We start from the raw sequence: 20,580 nt of genomic DNA on the forward strand, positions 1-20,580 counted from the left end.
CACTCCCAGAAAAGCTGCTCTCCGCCAGCATCCCGCGCTGACTTCCCAGCCCCACTCCTCTCGGATGTCCGGACTGTGTCAGGAACTCCGCCTGAGAGCCCCACGGGGGGACTCTGTCGGCTTCCTTTGCCGGAGGCCGACAGACCTCTCCCCCACACCTTAAGTGACCAAAAATAAATTTGCAGTTTTGCTCCTACCCTTGCCTACTCGCTGGTTCTTTTGTGCCCACTCTGGTGGTCTTTAGAAAAAACAAATCACCTCTATTCACCCCTTTTCAATCCCCACAAAATAGAGGGTATTCAATATCGTCTTCAATGATAAAAACTTTGTGGTTAAAGGTTTCTCCTTAGGACTAGTGACAAAGTTAGGCTTATGCTTTTAGTAAAGACCATAAACCAAGCCAGAAGGGCTTAAGGAAGCAAGAGTCCTTGAGGGAAAATTCTTAGCTTTCTATACCCCAGCATCTTAGCTTAGGGTTAAATCTAGGTCTAACCAGGCTGTGCAGGTCGAGTAAGAAGGAATAATGAAACCATAGTTTCATAGAGAAACCATGGAGATGTCTGAATAGTTGATAACACACTGACCCAAGCTTGGAGGAAAACCATTTCCCCCTCCATCATAGGATATCTCTTTCTTTCTTGCTCCAGTGAAACAGTTGGCCACCGCATGGCAGGCCTTCTTGTAGGGTACCTGACAATTCCCTAGATGCCTCTTTAAAATCAGAAGCAGCACCCTGCCCCACCCAGTCACAGCCAAATGGAAATCATAAATAAAAGGCTGTAGCCTCAGGCTTGTGGTTATGGAAGGAGCGTGGAATTGGCAGGAGAGGAAGCACTGCCAAAGTGAGGATCTTATTTGTCCTTCTTGCTTTCCCCATCAGACACTCTGGTGGGGGTTGGAGCCACAGGCTGCTCCTCAGGGATATTGTCTCCAGCCTTTGATAGCTTCTTGGCCCGCTGGTAAAGCTCATTTAAGTTAAATTCTCGGATCACATTCTCCTGCACAAAAGAGATGCACAAATCAGGATCTGGGTTGGAAGGGAGAGTAAAGAGCCTGGGAAGTAAGGTATTTTACACACAGTCTGGGAAAGAAAGGAGTAAGCAAAGGACAAAAATCTTCCCTAACCTTTCTCTTTTTTAGGTACCCAGAAAAGTCAACTAATAGTTAAATACCCATTATGTGCCAATGGGTATTTAACTATTCAATGGGTATTTATTCACTGTGCCAAGAATTATATATACCTAAATTATTTAATGTAATCTGCAAAATAATCCTGTAAGCCAGGGGTTATTACCTCCAATTAACTGACAAGGAACCTAACACCTACAGACAATATGTTCAGGGGCCTTCGAGACTAAATCTTTTTTTTTTTTTCCTGATGGAGTTTCGCTCTTGTTGCCCAGGCTGGAGCACAATGGCGCAATCTCAGCTCACTGCAACCTCCGCCTCCCAGGTTCAAGCGATTCTCCTGCCTCAGCTTCCTAAGTAGCTGGGATTACAGGCATAAGCCAGCACACTCGGCTAATTTTGTATTTTTAGTAGAGATGGGGTTTCTCCATGTTGGTCAGGCTGGTCTCGAATTCCTGACCTCAGGTGATCTGCCAGCCTCAGCCACCCAAAGTGCTGGGATTACAGGCATGAGCCACCGTACCTGGCCTGAGACCAAATCTTAAACTAATAATTGTTCCCCAGTAGTAGCAGGTCTGGCACATAATATATATTTGCTAAGTGAATTAATACACGAGGTCTAGTAACTAGTCCACACCCTCAAAGCTAATGGGCAAGTGGCAGAACTGTGAATCAAAGCTGGGTAGGGCTCAAAAGCTCACCTACTGTTCTACACCCTTCATGCACCTGCCCTTCCTTTCAGGTACCTCAGAGAAGGTCCATGAGACAGCCCGTCCTTTCTTGTCAATCTGTGGCCGCCGCATTACCTCCTTGCCACCTTGGAACAGGATCAGGGTAGGGAGCTGCTTGGTGAGGGGTGATGTGCTCACTTTGTACCTGCAGGGCCCAGAAAGTTCTCTAAATGACCCTGTGTATAACACTCAAAGTGATTCCCTGCTCAGACCCTCTGCCCAGGTCTTTACATACCGTGTACTAACATCAGTATAGCGTCCAACATCCACCTTCCCAAAATTTAACCCTGTACGGTTGTACCTGAAAAGAATATATTATTTAATATACTGAAGAAAAAAAAAACAATGGATCAAGGAAAGTGGAAGTATCGATATTTAAGAGGGGAGAGGGAGATGCCTTTGGTTGCCATGTGTAAAAATCAAGGACAAAAGAAAAAAAAAAACAACAGTGAGAGGGAAGGCACAGCATCTTCATTTCCACCATCTCTCCTTTTGCACTACTCACTTGAGGGAGAGGTCAGCATAGATAGGAGCAAATGATTGGCAGTCATTAGACCAATTGGCAAAGAACTCCACAATCCAAGTGACCCTCTTGTCCCGTTCTAGTTCCTCCTGCCAAATACAGGGAAGAAAAGTAAGCTGGATCCACATAGCCTCCTGGGAAGTTTCACACCGAGCATCTAATTCCTCATCCTGGCGTTCCCTCTCCCCGGCTCTCATAATGAACCACAGTGCCCTTGATATCCATTTTGAAGCACTGTTGTTCCTCCTAGTGAATGCAGAGCACAACTACAAAATCACCCACAAGGGACCCAAGAAACAGAAAAGGGGAAGAGCACTCACATCAATGGTTTTATCACTGAAGTACTTGATATACTCAGGGCCCATATATAGGGGGGGTTTGCACGTCATCAGGAACACTAAACACAGAAAGAAGATGTCAGAGGAAACATAAAAAGCCTTACACAGGGAATTTACTTCCAAACCAACCCAAGGTTTTCAGCCCCCAAAAAATACATACACACTTGTGGATGTATGTAGATGACCAACACATTCCCTACCTCTGCAACTACAGTCTCTGTAAACTGTTATCATCTGAGCTACATATATAATTAATTAGGTACGAGATATGGAAGAAGGGTATGGAGAAACATGTTTGGGATTGCAACTGTTGGGACTGTGGTTTCCACAATCAAGTCTATCAACACAGTCTTACAAAAAAAAAAACCAAGGTAGTCTCCTTACCTATGCAGAGTGTGATGTAAAGCAGGCCCATGCGAATATCCAAGCGGAAGAAAAGAATTGCGTTGGCCACTTTACTGAATGTGAAAATATTGCCTATATGTTGTTCCACAGTGACTGAAACACAGAGATGTCACAGGTCAGGCTGTGCTGTGCACTCCTATATCCCATTCTTTGTCCCTCTTCATGGGGCACTTTGATATAGGAGATGGGGAGGGAATAGGTCCAAATTCAAATTCAGCCTTGGAATTAAATGTAGGACAAATTTACCAAATGATTGCCACTCTCTTAACACGAAGGAAAGGACCTCCAAAGGGCATTAGATCTAACCTTATGACTGAGAAGTGGGCTAAACTTACTGGATCTGCGGTTCTTCATCATCACAATGGCACTGAGAAACATCAGGATCTCCACTTCTCTCTGGAACAGAATCAAAGTATTATAACAGGAATGCAGTGACTAGAGCTAATTTAGGTGGGAAAGGGAACTATATATGTAATAAAAACCAATAGTGATCCAAACTGGGAATGGTAACAAGAACGAACGAACTGCAATTAGGTAAGGTGTACTGGGATAAACATCAGTCAGAAGACCTGGATTCAGGTTCTACTCCTGCCACAAACTTGCTGGTACTTTTCTTTTTTCTTTTTGAGATGGAGTTTCACTCTTGTTGCCCAGGCTGGAGTACAATGGTGCAATCTCGGCTCACTGCAACCTCTGCCTCCCAGGTTAAAGGGTTTCTCCTGTCTCAGCCTCACGAGTAGTCGGGATTACAGGTGCCTGCCACCACACCCGGCTAATTTTTTGTATTTTTAGTAGAGACTGGGTTTCACCATTTTGGCCAGGCTGGTCTCAAACTCCTGACCTCAGGTGATCCACCTGCCTTGGCCTCCCAAAGTGCTGGGATTACAGGCGTGAGCCACCGCGCCCGGCCTGCTGGTGCTTTTCACAAAGCACTTAATCCCTTAGCTTTGGCTTCCTCAACTGAACAGTATCGATTTCAAAATGCTACTGGGGGGCCGGGCGCAGTGGCTCACGCCTGTAATCCCAGCACTTTAGGAGGCCGAGGCAGGCGGATCACGAGGTCAGGAGATCGAGACCATCCTGGCTAACACGGTGAAACCCCGTCTCTACTAAAAATACAAAACAAAAAATGAGCCGGGCGTGGTGGCGGGCGCCTGTAGTCCCAGCTACTCGGGGGGCTGAGGCAGGAGAATGGCGTGAACCCGGGAGGCGGAGCTTGCAGTGAGCCAAGATCGTGCCATTGCACTCTAGCCTGGGTGACAGAGCGAGACTCCGTCTTAAAAAAAAAAAAATGCTACTGGGGAATTAAATAATAGATTAAAAAGAGTTGTATAAAGCATGATATGGTATAAAATCGTAAGATTATTAAGATCAACTCAGTGTGACCCCTGTAGAATAAAACTTTTCCAGGTAAGTTTTCTTGATAATAGCCCATTAATATAATATCTAGCTATTCCATGTGTTTAATTTTTTATTTTTGAGACAGTCTTGCTCTGTCGCCCAGGCTGGAGTGCAATGGTGCAATCTCGGCTCACTGAAATCTCTGCCACCTGGGCTCATGTTTCTCCTCACTCGGCCTCCCAAGTAGCTGGGTCTACAGGTGCACACTACTGCACCTGGCTATTTTTTGTAGAGACCAGGTTTCCTCATGTTGCCCAGGCTGGTATGGAACTCCTAAGCTCAGATGATCCGCCTGCTTCGGTCTCCTAAAGTGCTGCGATTACAGGTGTGTGCCACTGAACCCAGCGCCCATGTGTTTAATTTTACTTAATCATTCCTCCCCACCCAATATTCATGGTGATAATCCATGTACTTTTGATATAATTTGAGAGCTGAAAGGGGCTTTCAGAACTCTCAAAAGCCCTTTTCAATACTCTTGTTTTACAGTTTTCTCACCTTCTATAACAACCTTATGGTCCAACCTGTGGCTCACATGCAGCCCAGAATGGCTTCGAATGGGGTCCAACACAAATTCATAAACTTGCTTAAAACATTATGAGATGTTTTATATATATATATATATATATTTTTTTTTTTTTTTTTAGCTCATCAGCTATCATTAGGTGTTATTGTATTTTATGTGTGGCCCAAGACAGTTCTTCCAGTGTGGCCCAGGGAAGCCACCAAAAGATTGGATACTCCTGTTCTAGAATGTAACCACCAAGTGAGCAAGTGAGACATAATAAACATGACAAAGACACTGAGAAGTAATAAAATTCTTTTTTTTTTTTTTTTTTTTTGAGGCGGAGTCTTGCTCTGCCACCCGGGCTGGAGTGCAGTGGCGCGATCTCAGCTCACTGCAAGCTCCGCCTCCTGGGTTTATGCCATTCTCCTGCCTCAGCCTCCAGAGTAGCTGGGACTACATGCGCCCGCCACCTCGCCCAGCTAGTTTTTTGTATTTTTAGTAGAGACAGGGTTTCACCGTGTTAGCCAGGATGGTCTCGATCTCCTGACCTCATGATCCGCCCGCCTCGGCCTCCCAAAGTGCTGGGATTACAGGCTTGAGCCACCGCGCCTGGCCAAGTAATAAAATTCTAAGCCTTGAAGTGACTAAACAGACTCCCTCTTGACTAAGGGGATCCCAGAAAAACCTTGAAAACTGAGATCTTGGCCGTGACAGGGTGCGAGGTCAGACACCTCTTTATACCCCCTCCTTCACTTACCAGCACTAGGCTTTCTTAAACAGAAAGTTAAACAGAAACCAGCCCTTTGAAAAGACTTGCTCCACCTGACATCAACCAACTGCCTGACACTGCCCCTCCCTTTTGCAGTCAGGACAAAACAACTAACCAGCATTGCTTCCTGGTAAAAGACCAGTGACCATGCAGTGGATCTGGCCAGGCTAAGGAGAATGCAGTTTCTGTGTCCTCTGCTTCACCTTTTGACTTGAGAGGGGTGAAAACTCCACCTCAGATCACACTAACATTACCACTTTTGAACATGTGTCTTATGGACAGACATGAAGCTCAACTGAACATGCACATGTTTCTCCTTTCATAAATATTCATGACTCTGCCAATAGGTTATTAAATATGTGTATTTGACCACCCTGCTTAGCATAAATTCCTGTTTCCTTTTACCCCGCACTCCCAAGTGTCTGTTTTTGGCTTCTGAGCAGAGGCTCTGCTTCTCTGCCTGACAGGATAGCCTGCAAGCTGCAAACGTTTATGAGAAATAAAGCTCTCCTGGCCGGGCGCAGTGGCTCAAGCCTGTAATCTCAGCACTTTGGGAGGCCAAGGTGGGTGGATCACCCGAGATTAGTCAACATGGCAAAACTCCATCTCTACTAAAAATACAAAAAAAGTAGCCAGGCACGGTGGCATGTGCCTGTAATCCCAGCTACTCGGGAGGCTGAGGCAGGAGAATCGCGGAGGTTGCAGTGAGCCGATATCGTGCCACTACACTCCAGCCTGGGCAACAAAGAGTGAAACTTCGTCTCAAAAAAAAGGAAAATAGGGGTGAGGGAGTATGACAGACTTTAGTAAATATTATACCCAAGACAGAAATTAGGAAAGATTTTTTTTTTTTGAGATGGAGTCTTGCTCTGTTGCCCAGGCTGAAGTGCAGTGGTGCAATCTCAGCTTACTGCGGCCTCCACCTCCCAGGTTTAAGCGATTCTCCTGCTTCAGCCTCCCAAGTAGCTGGGACTACAGGTGTGCGCCACCATGCCCAGCTAATTTTTGTATTTTTAGTAGAGATGGGGTTTTACCATGTTGGCCAGGATGGTCTTGATCTCTTGACCTTGCGATCTGCCTGCCTCAGCCTCCCAAAGTGCTGGGATTACAGCCATGAGCCACCCTGCCCTGCCAGGAAAGATTTTCATGAATGAAACTAGGTGGGTTAGAATTGGGAATGAAAGTTATGGAAAGGTTAATTTTATTTTAATTTAAATTTTTTTTTTTTTTTTTTTCTGAGACAGAGGAGTCTTGCCCTGTCGCCCAGGCTGGAGTGCAATGGCACAACCTCGGCCCACTGCAACCTTTGCCTCCCGGATTCAAGCGATTCTCCTGCCTCAGCCTCCTGAGTAGCTGGGATTACAGGCACCTGCCACCATGCCCAGTGAACTTTTGTATTTTTGGTAGAGATAGGGTTTCACCATGTTGGCCAGGCTAGTCTCAAACTCCTAGCCTCAAGTGATCCACCTGCCTCGACCTCCCAAAGTGCTGAGATTATAGGCATGAGCCACTGCTCCCGGCTGAAAGATGAATTTTAAAAGAGAGTTGTAGTTAACCAGGAGAACAACGGTAGGACCAAAATAAATTCTCTAAGGACAGAAAATGGTCTATGGAGGGACTAGTTATTGCTACTGCAAACTTCATTTCTTTTCTTCCCCATACTGCAACTAGACTCTCTCCCTGCTTCTTTGCATCCAGGTAGAACTGTTTGACTAGTACTCGAGAATGGAATGTGAATGAAAGTGATTTACCACTTCTGGGTTCAGGCAGTTAACAAAGGGTGTGCCCTTGCATTCCAGCTTTTCTTCATTTGCTGGCTAGATGATGCTGGGATGACCCAAGGCCACAGGTTGAAGACAAAATGAGCCTTGGGTTCTAGGATGACTCTATAATGCAGAGTCCTTGGTTGGTCTATTTAATTGTTTTGAAACTTTTTATTGTGGATAATTTGAAGCATACAGAAGAGAGGATAACTGAATGAACCCCTATTACCCAGCTCCAACAGTAACCAACATTTTGCCACTGTGATTTCCAATTCATATATACTACCCATTTATTTTTCTTAGAGAAACTTAAAGCAAATTCCAGCTATATCGTTTCATCTGTAAATTCCTCACTATCAGCTGGGTGCGGTGGCTTACGCCTGTAATCCCAGCACTTTGGGAGGCTGAGGCGGGTGGATCACCTGAGGTCAGGAATTCGAGACCAGCCTGGCCTACAGGGTGAAACCTGTCTCTACTAAAAACACACAAAAAGTCAGCTGGGTGTGGTGGCAGGCGCCTGTAATCCCAGCTACTCGAGAGGCTGAGGCAGGAGAATTGCTTCAAGCCGGGAGGCAGATGTTGCAGTGAGCGGAGGTTGCAGTGAGTGGAAATTGCACCACTGCACTCCAGCCTGAGAGACAGAGCGAAACTTCGTCTCAACAAAAAGAGAAAGAGTAGCACTTTTAAGGTATCAATTTGAAGAATGTTAAAGGAAACACAGTGCAGAATTTAAACATTTAAAAAGTTGAACTAGGGCCGGGCGCGGTGGCTCAAGCCTGTAATCCCAGCACTTTGGGAGGCCGAGAAGGGCGGATCACGAGGTCAGGAGATCGAGACCATCCTGGCTAACACAGTGAAACCCCATCTCTACTAAAAAATACAAAAATCTAGCCGGGCGAGGTGGCAGGCGCCTGTAGTCCCAGCTACTCCGGAGGCTGAGGCAGGAGAATGGCGGGAACCCGGGAGGCGGAGCTTGCAGTGAGCTGAGATCCAGCCACTGCACTCCAGCCTGGGTGACAGAGCGAGACTCCGTCTCAAAAAAAAAAAAAAAGTTGAACTAAAAATATTTGTAATAAATCTTGTTTTAGCTAATTTAAGTTTTATGTTAGTGCATTTTTATAAATATTAAAATATTAAAAAGACTAATCTCTAGAAAGATATGTTTTCCTTTAATCATAGCCAACTGAATTATACAACCCCTTTAAAAATTCCTTCTTACTAATCTTATTATGACGTACGTAGACCATTCACAGTGGTTAGGCTGTTTTACCCTAAATCTCTTTCTCTCTAGCAACCCAGTTATTTTATTTGAGGGTAAAAATTCACTCTACAAGATTCTTGGTTTCTGTTTGTTTGTTTTGAGACGCAGTTTCACTCTGGGTTTTTTTTGGGTTTGTTTTTATTTTTGAGATGGAGTCTCGCTCTCTCACCCAGGCTGGAGTGCAGTGGCTCAGTCTTTGGCTCAGCTCCGCCTCCTGGGTTCAATTCTCCTGCCTCAGCCTCCGGAGTAGCTGGAACTACAGGCGCCTGCCACCACACACGGCTAATGTTTTATATTTTTTAGTAGAGACGGGTTTCACCGTGTTAGCCAGGATGGTCTCGATCTCCTGACCTAGTGGTCCGCCTTGGCCTCCCAAAGTGCCGGGATTACAGGTGTGAGCTGTAACTGTGCCCAGCCTGAGACGCAGTTTCACTCTTGTTGCCCAGGCTGGAGTGCAATGGTACGATCTCGGCTCACCGCAACCTCCGCCTTATGGGTTCAGGCAATTCTCCTGCGTCAGCCTCCGGAGTAGTTGGGATTACAGGCACCCACCACAAATGCCTAATTTTTATATTTTTAGTAGAGACGGGGTTTCACCATGTTGGCCAGGCTGATCTTGAACTCCTGACCTCAGATGATCTGCCTGCCTCGGCCTCCCAAAGTGCTGGGATTACAGGCATGAGCCACCATGCCTGGACTTTGTTGTTTTTGAGACGCAGTTTCACTCTTGTTGCCCAGCCTGGAGTGCAACGGCGTGATCTCAGCCCACTGCAACCTCCACCTCCCGGGTTCAAGCGATTCTCCTGCCTCAGCCTCCCAAGTACCTGGGATTATAGGTGCCCACCACCATGCCCGACTAATTTTTGTACTTTTCACCATGTTGGCCAGGCTGGTCTGGAACTCCTGACAGGTGATCCACTGGCCTCGGCCTCCCAAAGTACTGGGATTATGTGAGGCACCATACCCGCTGCATGTATATATATATATATGTGTGGCTTACCACAACCTCCATCTCCTGGGTTCAAACGATTCTCCTGCCTCAGTCTTAGTAGCTGGGACTGCAGGTGCACACCAACATGCCCGGCTAATTTTTGTATTTTTAGTAGAGACGGGGTTTCACCATGTTGGCCAGGCTGTTCTCGAACTCTTGACCTTGTGATCCAACCTGTCTCGGCTTCCCAAAAGTGCTGGGAATACAGGCATGAGCCACTGCGCCCTACCTGCTTTTGTGTATTTTTAAGCCAATTAATTAGAGCTCTTTATATATTTTCAGTAGTGAAAATACTGTATACACACATAAATATACAGACTTATTAGGTATGCCGATAGAAGCACACTGCATAGACTCGTAATGACCTCCTTTTTTTTCCATTTTTAAAAATCTTACACTAGGCAGCTGTCAGCTAAATGGCCTTAAATTTGCATATTAAAGGCAACTCAGGTGAACATCAGATAGCAAAATTTACATCATAAGGTAAGAAGAGAAAGTCTAGTGTGCTAGAGGGAGATTAAAAGGGTTTCAATTGCCAATTGAATGTAAAATTATATGTCTATTATAAAGGCCTTTAAATACACACACACACTTATACACTTCCCATAGCTATTAATTCAGTACTTTCGCCATGAGACAAATACAACTTCACCGACTTGCAAAAAAACAGAGAACAGTGGTTTTTAAGTTGAAAAGTAACAGCCGATTTAAAGCAGGCAGAAAAAAAAACAGAACCTAGAACTCTAGTTTTCAGTTCGACCTTAGGACTCTTTTTCTTTAATGCAAATGTGCACAAAGACCATATTACTTCCATTTTATATCAACTCTGGCAAGTAGAGATGCCATGAAACCTACGGAGGGCCCAAAAAGGGGACATCTCATTTTCTCCTTATTCTTAGATTTGTTCCCTGCCCTTTTTTTTTTCCTTAGAAAGAGGAGCTGAGCTGTAGCCTCGAGTTCTTGTGTGGTGGATTGATGCATGCTGCTTGTGGGCAGGACTCCACAGTGTCACCACTGAGTCGTTTCTGCCCTCTTATCTGTCTCTCTCCAGAGGTCTGTGACCTCCGAGAGGGCTCAAAATGCTGGGTGATCAGCCCTTACATGCATTTCCTGGATGAGCCATTTTTAAAATTGTTTTTGGGGGATTTCCCAAGTGCAGGGCCACTGTATGTCTTGGGGGTCAACCCCCTGGACACTCCCACGAGGCCCCCAGTCATCCAAGGGCACCTTTCGGCTGGGAAGAGCAAATGCCCTTTCTCTTCAGAGCTGGAAAACTCAGTCTCTATGAAAACAACAGTTCAGTTCCGCACACAAATGCACACAGAAGAACCGAATCAAGATAAATTTTAGGAGAAAAAGCAATAGAGAATTCCCTTCAGAATGCATATCCAAACTACAATTAGGTAAGCAACAAGTTCCTAGGAGAAAACCAGCTCAGAATAAGTCAAGGACCATCAGCCCTTGAAGGGAGGTCCAGGGCTCAGGACAACTTAACAGTTCCACCCGAGGAGAAGAAGCTCGAACTCAGTAGGGCTTCAACGGGCTCCTGCTGGTACCTTACCTCCGGTTTCGGGCAACTCCTTCGGGGTTCTGAGTCTTCTCTGAGACCCACATTGGGCACCATATTATTGTTGCCAAAAAGAGTCAAACTCACAGTGAAACCCCGTCTCTACTAAAAATACAAAAAATTAGCGGGGCGAGGTGGCGGGCGCCTGTCCTCCCAGCTACTCGGGAGGCTGAAGTAGAAGAATGGCTGAACCCGGGAGGCAGTGAGATCATGCCACTGCACTCCAGCCTGGGCAACAGAGCAAGACACCGTCTCAAAAACAAACAAAAAAAAACTCTGTAAAATATTTTAAGAGATTTATTCTGAGCCAAATATGAGTGACCATGCCCCATGACACAGCCCTCAGGAGGTCCTGAGAACATGTGCCCAAGGTGGTCAGGGTACAGCTTGGTTTAATATTTTAGGGAGGCATGAGACATCAATCAAATACATTTAAGAAATACACTGGTTTCGTTCAGAAGGGCAGGACAACTGAAAGCGGGGGCTTCCAGGCTACTGGTAAATTTAAACATTTTCTGGCAGACAACTGGTTGAGTCGTCTAAAGACGGGATTCACAGAAAGGAATGTTCAGGTTATGATAAAGGACTGTGGAGGCCAAGTTTTATTGTGCAGAGGAAGCTCTCAGCAGACTTCTTAGACAGCAGGTTGTAAATTGTCTCTTACTGGGCTTAAAAGGGTGCCCAGCTCTTAGTTGATTATCTCCTGGATCTGGAAAGGAAAGAAGGAAGGAAAACAAAGGGGAGAAGGGATTCTCTATAGAATGTGGATTTTTCCCAGAAGAGACTTTGCAGGGCAATTTCAAGGTATGGGAAGGAAAGAGATTTTGGGGTAAAACATTTTTAGTCTTCCTTGTTATGCCAGAGTCAGATTGGAAAGTAAGTCACAATAGATATCCAGGGTTAAATAAAACCTGTCTGATGAGAATTTATGGTTTGTAGGGCATGACTCCCCAGATCCCTTAGAAAGGAATTTGGGCAAGATAAAAAAAAAAAAAAAAAAAAAAAAAAAAAAATCACAGCTTAGTCCTCAGTCCCCCCTCTTGGCCAAAAAGCACTCCATAGAATATATGTGTAGGCCAACAAACACCAGCAGGTCCCAACGCACTAGGAAACCTCATTCCTAGAGTTGTTTGATTTGGCCATCTGGCAGGGTCCCACAGGACTAGCAAGGCTTGTTTCTAGAGTCCTTTTGATTTGATGGTCATAGTTTTAAATATTAGCGATTTGGATAATGGAGGGAGGACATGGTATGACCTGATGTAATAACCAGTTGTTTAAGGGATGAAATGGGGTCAGGCTTAGTCTAAAAAAATCCCAGATCAGATCAATTTGCTGAGCTATTACAATCTGGGTCTTTAACTGTGCATTTCCCTTTTGATGTATCTGGCATAATATTTACAATAAATATCTAATGCTAATAACAAATATCATAAAGACAGTGAAGATTTGGGCGTTCAGGGTTATAGGTAGAATCTGAGGGCAGTCAACAACCCAATCAGCCAGGAAAATCCTGCATGCCTCATCATATTCTTTGAATAGACTTACAATTTGTTTATACTCCTTATTAAGGGTTATTTGCACTCTGTGATAAATCTTACTTGAAAACTGTGATACCAACATTAAATTAGAATGTAATACATTTATTCTCGCTTCCGGCCAATTTATCTCCACAGGTATAGCATTCTGAGGGAGAATATAAATTAAATGGGAGAAATGCCTGGTCCTTGGTTTTTAAATTGTTATGGACTTACTAAAAGTAGACAAACCTATTTTTCCCACAACTTTTGTATTGCACCATATACAGGTATTTGGAAGAAAAGGTTTTGTCACAGAAGTCATATAATTCTACAGTGTTTTTTCCTCGGCAGGACTCCCTATGGCTGAGGGCCTTGAGAGTCAAAAGACTTATAGTCAATTAATTGTCTTAGGCCATATAGGAATGGATGTGGACAGGCATTCATTACTTCTTAAAATTATTATTTTTAAGTTTAAAAAAAGCCGACAATAAACCCAAAAAACAAAGTTACAAGACTTTTTATTTTTTTAAGTTAAAAAATTTTTTTAATTTTTTATTAAATTATTTTAAAATTATTTAAAATTTTTTATTTTCTTAAAATTATTTTAAGTTTAAGCCGACAATAAACCCAAAAATCAAAGTTACAAGACTGACTTCTTTTTTTTATTTTATATTATTTTTTATGGAAACAGAGTCTGGCTCTGCCGCCCAGGCTGAAGTGCAGTGGCGTGATCTCAGCTCACTGCAACCTCCACCTCCTGGCTTCAAGCAATTCTCCTACCTCAGCCTCCCGAGTAGCTGGGACTGCAGGCTCACACCACCATGGCTGGCTAATTTTTTGTTTTTTTTGTAGAGATGGGGTTTCACCATGTTGCCCAGGCTGGTCTCGAACTCCTGAGCTCAGGCAATCCACCCACCCCGGCCTACCAAAGTGCTAGGATTACAGGAGTGAGCCACCACACCCAGCAGACTGACTTATGTTTAACTTTTATGTGTTGAGCTACTGTAAGCTTGGTTTCTGTTACAGACTTATAGCAATTAGCTATACAAAACATAAGCATCATTCTGAAAAATAATTAAAATATGTATATATACATATCTATATCTGTAGATATATTTATCTTCACAACTTATAATTCGGAGTATTATACCCAGGAGGCTTTGTTCCACGGTATTTTATCATGTTAGTAAATATTTTTCCTTAATTTTATAGTAAGCAGAAAATTTTTATGGTTAGGTTGGATGCAAAAGTGACACATAATAGTTTAGAAGGCAACCAATTTTGTTTTACCAGCTGTTTGGGCATTTTTAGTACCTCCTTCTTGATTTGGAGGGTTTAATCTTGACCTTTTTTTTTTTCTTTGAGACAGAGCCTCGCTCTGTCGACCAGCTTGGAGTGCAATGGCACAATCTCCATTCACTGCAACCTCCACCTCCTGGGTTCAGGTGATTCTCCTGCCTCAGCCTCCCAAGTAACTAGGACTACAGGCATGCACCACCACACCCGGCTAATTTTTGTAATTTTAGTAGAGACAAGGTTTCATTCTGTCAGCCAGGATGGTCTCAAACTCCTGACTGCAAGTGATCCACCCGCCTCGCTCTCCCAAAGTGCTGGGATTACAGGCATGAGCCACCTCAACCAGCCAATCTTGACCTAATTTTATCCCTCAAAACCATCCCTTATAACCTTATGCGCCCACCTCTTCCAAGATAGTCCTTGGGCCTAGAGGGAGGCAGCTTGTATAGTTTTAGCAGCAGAGCATTAGCAGTGAAACAGATCCAGGGTCAGTGGGACACCAAATAAGGGAGATTCATGTTTCTACTTTTCAGAATACCATGATTTTGGTTTCCTTCAAAGTAAAACAAGGAGAGATAAATAATGGCTTAATCTGCACTTAAAAAGTTAGGGCTGAGGCTGGACACGGTGGCTCACCCCTGTAATCCCGGCACTTTGGGAGGCAGAAGTGGGCAGATCACCTGAGGTCAGGAGTTCGAGACCAGCCTGGCCAACATGGTGAAACCAGTCTCTACTAAAAATCCAAAAATCAGCCAGGTGTGGTAGAGGGCACCTGTAATCCCAGCTATTTGGTAGGCAGAGGCAGGAGAATTGCTTGAACCTGGGAGGCAGAGGTTGCAATGAGCTGAGACTGTGCCATTGCACTCCAGCCTGGGCAAAAAGAGTGTCTGAGAATCCATCCCAAAAAACAACAAAACAAAACAGGGCTGAAATCTAGTATTAAGTATCACACTTTTCCCTTAAAACAATTATTTTTTAACTATTATTGAACTTATGCAGACAACTATACTGTTATAAAATTACAGTTCTAAGTTTGGAGACCTTGGGCAAGGTAAATTTGCTTACAAGTACATACTTTACCCAAATAACTTAAAAGATTGTTCCGGACCCTCCTTTTTTTTTTTTTGAGACAGCGTCAAAAAACAAAAATTGAAAAGTACTTAGTTTTTGCTATCAGCCTCAATAAATGCTCCACACAAAAGACTATGCAATGGAGGATTTCCATGATCTGATTTACGTCTTCAGTTTTATAGTACTAGAAAGGGGAAAACATCCCCCAATTAGATATAGTACCCATTTTTTTTTTTTTGAGACAGAGTCTCACTCTATTGCCCAGGTTGGAGTGCAGTGGTGCCATCTCAGCTCACTGCAACCTCTGCCACCCAGGTTTAAGTGATTCTCCTGCCTCAGCCTCCCAAGAAACTGGGATTACAGGCACCTGCCACCACGCCTGGCTAATTTTTTTATTTTTAGTAGAGACAGGGTTTCACCATCTTGGCCAGGCTCCTGACCTTGTGATCCACCCGCCTCGGCCTCCCAAAGTGCTGGGATTACAGGTGTGAGCCACCGTGCCCGACCTTATAGTACCCATTTTCATGAGACATTGAGGTAAAAGGAATTACAACTACCTTACATAAAGCTTGTTTAAACATCTTACGTTTTACAGTTCTATTAACCTGAATGTTTTTATGTTCTGGTCCCAGGAAGCTTTTTTTTTTTTTTAATCCCCAAACCATTTTACCTTTTCTGGTGCAAAGGGCTTGGGTTCTCAGCAGGGGGTTGCATCTATAAGACCTACGAAGGGTAAGATATTTGATAAGGCTTCTTAAACAGACCTATGATTCTGTGGGACGGGCACCCATGTAAAACAGGCCATCTTAACCTACAAATTTACCATGACCTGGGTAAGAGACATAGTTGGTGGGAGGATATCCCAGTTATCATAAAGCTAGTCCAACATGGCTTGTATATGAAACATACAAACTGCTTCATCTCGGGTACTTCACTTGGTATTTCAAAGGGAGAGTTGGGCAATTCCCTTCTCAGGGCAAACAGACCTTATAATGGCATTATCTGGCCCACTAGCTGATTGCTTTTTTCAGGAATAAACCTCCTGTGCGTTTGGATCATGTATACTCAGTGACTGTTCAGTAATGAGCTGTGGGTCCTGCATTAATCCAAACAAGCTCTTAAATTCTGTAGCATTTAAAATTAAGAATTTTGTCCTTAAAGTGGTTATTTTTACAATTCACTATAATAAAGTTTTTTTAAAAAAAAAAAAGCTGAATGATACTAATCTACAAGATGGAACAATTCCTTTACATTACACCCTTTGGTTTTAAATAGTTACTTGGTTTTGCCCTTCCCCTATATCGACTATTTTCTTGATAACCTGTTGCCCTGGCTTGTTTTGTTTCGCTTTTTTTTAATCCATTTAGTTTTATCTGTATATTTTTCTTCATTATAAAGCAACTCTTAGCTTATTTTATTTTATTTTTATTTTTATTTTTATTGAGGCAGAGTCTTGCTCTGTCGCCCAGGCTAGGGTGCAGTGGCATGATCACAGCTCACTGCAACCTCCACCTCCCGGGTTCAAGCAATTCTCCTGTCTCAGCCTCCCGAGTAGCTGGAATTACAGGCACACGGCACCATGCCCGGCTAATTTTTGTATTTTTTTAGTAGAGATGGGGTTTCACCAGGTTGGCCAGGCTGGTCTTGAACTCCTGACCTAGTGATCCGCCTGCCTCAGCCTCCCAAAGTGCTGGGATTACAGGCATGAGCCACTTAAGTTTCTTTTTGTGTGTGTGTGTGTGATGGAGTTTCGCCCTTGTTGCCCAGGCTGGAGTGCAATGGCACAATCCCGGCTCACTGCAACCTCTGCCTCCCGGGTTCAAGTGATTCTCCTGTCTCAGCCTCCCGAGTAGCTGGGATTACAGGCGCACGCCACCATACCCAGCTAATTTTTTTTGTATTTTTAGTAGAGATGGGGTTTCATCATATTGGTCAGGCTGGTCTCCAACTCCTGACCTCAGGTGATCCACCTGCCCCAGCCTCCCAAAGTGCTGGGATTACAGGCGTGAGCCACTGCACCCAGCCCAAGCCGCTTAGTTTCTTAACAAAAGAGAAACTTATATTTTTTTGAGAATTGACATCTTGCGTTTTTTGTTTTTTTTTGTTTTTTTTTTGAGACGTAGTCTCGCTCTGTCGCCCAGGCTGGAGTGCAGTGGCCGGATCTCAGCTCACTGCAAGCTCCGCCTCCCGGGGTTACGCTATTCTCCTGCCTCAGCCTCCCGAGTAGCTGGGACTACAGGCGCCCACCACCTTGCCCGGCTAGTTTTTTGTATTTTTTAGTAGAGACGGGGTTTCACCATGTTAGCCAGGATGGTCTCGATCTCCTGACCTCGTGATCCGCCCATCTCGGCCTCCCAAAGTGCTGGGATTACAGGCTTGAGCCACCGCGCCCGGCCTTTTTCTTTTTTTTTTTTTTTTGAGAGGGAGTCTTGCTCTATCCTCCAGGGTGGAGTGCATTGGCACAATCTCGGCTCACTGCAACCTCCGCCTTCCGGGTTCAAGGGATTCTCCTGCCTCAGCCTCCCAAGTAGCTGGGATTAAAGGTGCACACTACCACACCCGGCTAATTTTGTATTTTTGTACAGACGGGGTTTTGCCATGTTGACCAGGCTGGTCCCAAACTCCTGACCTCAGGTGATCCGCCCACCTCAGCCCCCCAAAGTGCTGGGATTACAGGCTTGAGCCACTGCTCCCGGCTGATAAAATTTTAATAAAAGCGTATTTTATGTTTCTACTGTCTTAACTTCTAGTAACCCAAATTTCCAGTAGGGAAAAAAAACTTGAGGGTTTAAACATGACTTTAAGATTTTTAAATTACTGGAGAGTTTTACCAAGGTTATGTAAATTAAAAGGCATCTGAGCTAGCTTTTACCAATCTGATAAGCACTTACATTTTTTAAATTACTTGATTAGAGCTCTTTCATGTAGTTTGGTAGTGAAATATCACTTCTATATGACATATATAAAGATACAGATATAACAGGCATGCAGAATAAAAGCCATGTTCAAAAGATACTTTATTTGCCTGTTTTCAAAAACATTTTTTCTCCCTTACTTTAGATAATTAGTAAAAGTTACAGGACACAACAAAAGGTGAAGGAGAGAGCCATCTTTCAAGGCCTTTTCAAAAAGAAAGAGGGCCCGGTGCTCATGCCTGATTTTATGGTCTCAACTTTTTTATCTTTTTCTTTTCCTTTTTTTTTTTTTTTTTGAGACAGAGTCTCGCTCTGTCGCCCAGGCTGGAGTGCAGTAGCTGGATCTCAGCTCAATGCAAGCTCCGTCTCCTGGGTTTACACCATTCTCCTGCCTCAGCCTCCCGAGTAGCTGGGACTACAGGCGCCCGCCACCTCGCCTGGCTAGTTTTTTTTTTTTTTTTTTTTTTGGTATTTTTTTTAGTAGAGACGGGGTTTCACCGTGTTAGCCAGGATGGTCTCGATCTCCTGACCTCATGATCCGCCCATCTCAGCCTCCCAAAGTGCTGGGATTACAGGCTTGAGCCACCGCGCCCGGCCGAGAGACTGGTTTAATGGGATCCTTTGCCGCTCAATTACTAGCCGGATTTCTCTCTCCACAGACACCAACTCAGCTTTTATAGGGAAACTTCTAAGGAAGTTTCAGACAAAGGAAATAAAGGAGACCAGGGACTCACAGCCCAAAATATGGCATCCTGTATGCTAATTATTTTAAATTAAAGGTCCCTGGATACCAGCAGATACTGGAAGCAGCTTTACTCTGATAACTACCTTATCTGCCTAAAGTCCAGACCTGTCAAAGAAGAAAACAATTACTTCTGGTCTCTTCCCTGAGTCTTCATTAACTTAACTCATAGTACAGGAAGAAAGACTGAAGCCTGTCAACACACCAAGACAGATTTTTGTCAGAAACCACTGTCTGCTTTGCAGGCCCAACAGTCATTGTCCCACGCCACTGTATGTTCTCCAGGCCACTGAATCACCCTAAAAATCATTTACGATCCACCTTAAAATCATCCACATTTCCCCATCTCCCATATTCCTATGAAGAAGGGTATATAAGCCTCTGTACCCCACTGGGTCATTCTCCTTCAATTCCCTCATGCTGTGCACGTTAAAATAAAATTTCTGTGCCTTTCTCCTATTAACGTGCCCTTTGTCGGCTGATTTTTCAACAAACCCTCAGAGAGCAAAGGGGAAGCTTTTCCTTGGCCCTTACATGCTATATGGCAGAGGGCAAAGTGCTTTAAGTTCATGTTCTGAGCAGTCCTTCCACCCATTCCAAGGAAGCACAGCAAGGAGCTTGGGACACTTCTCAAAGAAATCCCAAAGATTTCTTTACAACTTATTTTTTACAATTGCTTTACAGTAGCCCCAAAATTTTATCCACTTTTGCATCCTCAGGATCAAGCAGAGTGCCTAGAGTGTACACTCTAGAAATATTGATTGAATTAAGAAACGGCTGACAGTATGTGCAGGTAGTGTGGCCAGAAGAATAGTTTCAAGTCCCAGGCACTCATTAGTTGTATGACCTGGGGCAAGTCGCCTAAATATACCAAGATCCATTTCTTCACCAATGAAACAGGAATACTACTACTTGCCTTCCCTATCTTACTGGCTCCTCAGGAGGCTTTACATAATGAGCGGCACTGTAAAATGCTATACACGTGTATGTAAGTTTTGACAGGGCTGTTTCTTAGTCTAAATGGTGAAATGGAAAGAAACCTGGACTCAACAGTCAGAAACTGTTGGGCCGTTGTACAGGGCTACGACTAACAGGTTCCGTTTTCCCATATTAAACACAAAGTTTAGTCTCGACGATGGTTCGGACTCTACACTTTATAGTCTGTATAAGTCCGCTACAGGCTCGTAACCTCAGGTGTCCTCAGAAAGGTAAACCCCAGGGTTCCCAGATGCACCTGCAAGGGCAGGGACAGTCAAGGTCGCGGGGTACTAAGACGCGGGACGCTCACCCAGTCAAAGTCACACGGGTTACCGTCTTCGCGTTGGGTGGGCAGACCGTGGCAGAGTGGCGGCAGTTTCCTCACGAGTAGGAAGGCAGCAGAGAGCAGGGCCGACAGAAGGTAGTAAGGTTGGGCAAGCCATCGTGAAAGTCGCGGCACCGAATACACCAGAGCAATTAGAGGAGCCAAGACCGCCATCTTTTCGGCCGCAAGGGCTACTGCTCACCAGCGTCGTAGGTCCGGCCCCGCCTCCCCCACCATAGCGACTGCTATTGGGCTACATCACAAACGTACGGCCTCTAAACCCGGATGTAGTTCTCTCAACGCTGTGGTATGTCAGAACCCAAAAAAGAATTTAATATTTTATTGGTTGGTCTA

The 20,580-nt window shown here is 44.4% G+C and overlaps 1 protein-coding gene across 2 annotated transcripts; it reads right to left on the bottom strand.

Annotated features, from left to right (window-relative positions):
* Positions 1-364: 364 nt before the first annotated feature.
* TMX2 (thioredoxin related transmembrane protein 2) lies at positions 365-20,580 on the bottom strand. 2 transcript variants are annotated; one of them, XM_023215563.2, is made up of 8 exons: positions 20,212-20,423; positions 3,461-3,521; positions 3,105-3,218; positions 2,703-2,779; positions 2,365-2,471; positions 2,095-2,160; positions 1,875-2,004; positions 365-998 (listed from the first exon to the last, which is right to left on the bottom strand). In XM_023215563.2, exons 1-8 carry the CDS (start codon positions 20,398-20,400, stop codon positions 852-854), a joined length of 891 nt encoding a protein of 296 aa, XP_023071331.1. In that variant the 5' UTR covers positions 20,401-20,423; the 3' UTR covers positions 365-851. The 2 variants fall into 2 exon arrangements, with proteins under 2 accessions (XP_023071331.1, XP_023071332.1); XM_023215564.3 differs by lacking the exon at positions 365-998 and having other exon boundaries at positions 1,912-2,004; positions 2,106-2,160; positions 20,212-20,580.

Source organism: Piliocolobus tephrosceles, chromosome 13, assembly GCF_002776525.5.
Source record: "Piliocolobus tephrosceles isolate RC106 chromosome 13, ASM277652v3, whole genome shotgun sequence".
In the NCBI taxonomy this organism is placed as follows: domain Eukaryota; kingdom Metazoa; phylum Chordata; class Mammalia; order Primates; family Cercopithecidae; genus Piliocolobus; species Piliocolobus tephrosceles.